This window comes from Mus pahari, chromosome 10 (assembly GCF_900095145.1).
Source record: "Mus pahari chromosome 10, PAHARI_EIJ_v1.1, whole genome shotgun sequence".
NCBI lineage: Eukaryota > Metazoa > Chordata > Mammalia > Rodentia > Muridae > Mus > Mus pahari.
In genome coordinates this window covers 45,683,105-45,685,937 of record NC_034599.1, presented here as the reverse complement: position 1 = coordinate 45,685,937, position 2,833 = coordinate 45,683,105, and the positions used below count along the sequence as shown (strand labels likewise).

The 2,833-nt window shown below is 42.6% G+C and overlaps 1 protein-coding gene across 5 annotated transcripts in view; it reads right to left on the bottom strand.

Moving 5' to 3' along the window:
- Il18 (interleukin 18) overlaps nucleotides 1–2,833 on the bottom strand; it is a 27,540-nt gene that overhangs the window by 5,458 nt on the left and 19,249 nt on the right. For all 5 annotated transcript variants that reach the window (XM_029543632.1, XM_029543630.1, XM_021207590.2 and 2 more), the window contains 2 exons: nucleotides 1,373–1,453; nucleotides 228–239 (listed from right to left, as the gene is read on the bottom strand). In XM_029543632.1, the coding sequence (XP_029399492.1) occupies nucleotides 228–239; nucleotides 1,373–1,448 (88 nt within the window). In that variant the 5' untranslated portion in view covers nucleotides 1,449–1,453. The remainder of the gene's footprint in view (nucleotides 1–227; nucleotides 240–1,372; nucleotides 1,454–2,833) is intronic.

Sequence of the window (2,833 nt, the reverse complement as noted above, 5' to 3'; positions counted from 1 at the left end):
CAGAAATCCGCCTGCCTCTGCCTCCCCAGTGCTGGGATTAAAGGCGTGCGCCACCACGTCTGGCTCGGAATTATAGTTTTATTATGCTCTCACCATATGAATTTAATATAACTGTAATGATTATCTACCTAGGAAACAACTCTATCGCCAGTTTCTCCCAGCTGACAGTGGATATGTCTCAAGTGCCCTCTAATTTGCAAAGAAAGAAAAATAAATTTATACTTTACCATTATCTTCAGCTAAAGGGAGGAAAAGAGAAACACAGTGTGTTAAATTATACAGTTCACCTCAAATGTCCCCTCTCTCCCGCCCTTTTGCAACTCTAGTTTTCCTTCCACTCCCCTCCCCCAACTCTCTCTGTAGACAGGGAGATACTATATAGCTCTGGCTGACCTGGAACTCACTCTGTAGACTAGACTGGCCCCAGACTTACAGAGTCCACCTGCCTCTGCCTCCTGAAGTGCTGGGATTGAAGGTGTGGTACCTGGTCCCCACTCCTCACTCCTTAACCTCTGTGTAGTGTGGATGGGCTCTTTTGGCCTCCAGTAGGAGTATCAGATTTGCTAAGCATTCAAGCCCATAAAACTAAGCCTATTAGGGTTCATGTGTGCTTAGATATGTTAGGTATAAAACGGAAATCCAGGGCTGGAGAGATGGCTCTTCCAGAGGACTCGTGCTTTGATTCCCAGCACCCACTTATCAGCTCACATCCCGTGTCCTCTTCGGACCTCCATGGGTACCACATGCATGTGGTGCACAGACATACATGCAGAAGAAACACCCATATACATACAATAAAAAATAATTAAAAGATTTAACTCCAGGATTTGTAAATCTCAATACATAGCAAAAATATTTTTTTTTATAAAGCAGCAAATTCTTCTTTTAAATTTATTGTTTAAATGGAAAAACATCTAAGGACGTTTTCAGGAAGCTTCCACAGAAAGCCTAACTTTCAGTGAAGTCAAATCCCCCATGGAAACTTAATCAGAAGAATTTCCATCCCTCCCTCCCTTTCTCCCCCCCTCAGGCTAAGTACATTCACATGAATGGTGTTCACAGAACCCCAGGTCTAGAATATCAGGGCAAACATTTCTTTTGGGAAGCAGGGTTTCCTCAATGGCATATTTTCATGGGATCTTCATGATGGGTCCCAGGCACCATCTTGGTGAGCTACTGCCAGAGTGCCACCCCTGAGGTGGGACAAGGCACTGGGACCTCAGGAATCTTAGGGTTATTTTTAGAGAGGGGACATTAACATTGCAGTAGAATTTGATGACAAACAGGAGCCTAAGCTCACTGTATGACTTCTTTTCTTGTTGAATACCTGTATCTGAGCCCTGCATTCTGAGTCCTAATGATTTAGACTTACGTATAAAGTAAAGCATGTTGTCAATAAACACCATTTCCTTGAAGTTGAAGCAGGAGTCTTCTGGCATGGCAGCCATTATTCCTAGTGAAGCAAAGAGTCACCCATGAAGAGGCAAAGACTGCTCTTTGTACACATAAAATGAACAAACCTCTTCCCTTTTTCTTTTTCTTTTTTAAAAAGGGATTTTTATTTTGTTTTATGCATTTGGTATTTTGCTTACATGTATGTCTGTGCATCACATGCACTTCTTATGGAGTCCAGAAGATGGCGTTGGATCCAGCCACCTTGTGGGTGCTGGATACTGAACTCCAGACCTCTGGAAGAGTAGCCAGTGCTGCCAGGGCTGCTGCTGAGCCATCTCTCCAGCTCCTTACCACTACCTTCTAAGCCTGCACATCTGAATGTCATTTGTCATCCAGGATGCTGGACTGTGGCGGATGTCAGATAAACGTGAAGCATCAGTCTGTACACTCGTGTTTGTGTTCTCTCACAAGTCATTAGCTATTTGGAATCAGGAGAGTGCTGTCTCATTAGACAATATTTAAAGGGTGACTGTACAGCTCACTGTTGAGCTCACTATTATTAGTTTTGTGTTCCCTGAGGATGTTAGAAATACACCCTTAAGTGGGAACCAGTTCTGTCTGAACTTAAAACTCAGTGGCTTCCTGTAGATGAGAGGCTGAAGGTTTGGGACTTCACTGGTAAAGAAGAGGAGGTGATAAAAAGTGGTACTTCAACTTGGCATTTGGGGCAGGGTGGGAGAAGGTCGAAAGGCTCTGGCATGTGGTGGGTTCCCTCCCCAGGCAGCAAGCAGCTTTTGATCTGAAATCTGGGTTGTCTATGTTTGTTTATGAGTAATACATAAAAATGACATGTCTGCAAAAACAAATAATAGGTTTGAAAAAATTCAAACTCTTGTATTTGCTTTTTGCCTTTCCCTTACCCTACTCTACACTTACACGTGTGTAGCCTTTCAGAATTCTGTCATGGAACTGTCTTGGAGTTCTATGTAAGAGAAATCTGTGACTTTGGGGAGAAAACATACATGTTTGTTTTCAACTATTTCTAAGCTGAAATGTAGCACCACTCCTCATGTTATATGGGAAATAAACCACAGTGTTTGCAGTGGTACCCACGACCCTGCCACCAGTAGAAATACTCCCTTGTCATCAGGCTACAGTTGCTACCGGAGTCCTGAAATACTGTTTAAGCCCTTTATTACTTTGAAATTTCCCTGATAGATCTTGTTTCTTTTCTTTTTTTAAAAAAAGATTTATTTATTCATTTTATGTTTATGAGTACACTGCAGCTGTACAGAGGGTTGTGAGCCATCGTGTGGTTGCTGGGAATTGAACTCAGGACCTCTGTTCACTCTGGCCTTGCTAGCTCCAGCCCGAAGATTTATTTAACTGACTATTTATTTATTTATGTAACTGACTTCAGACATACCAGAAGAGGGTG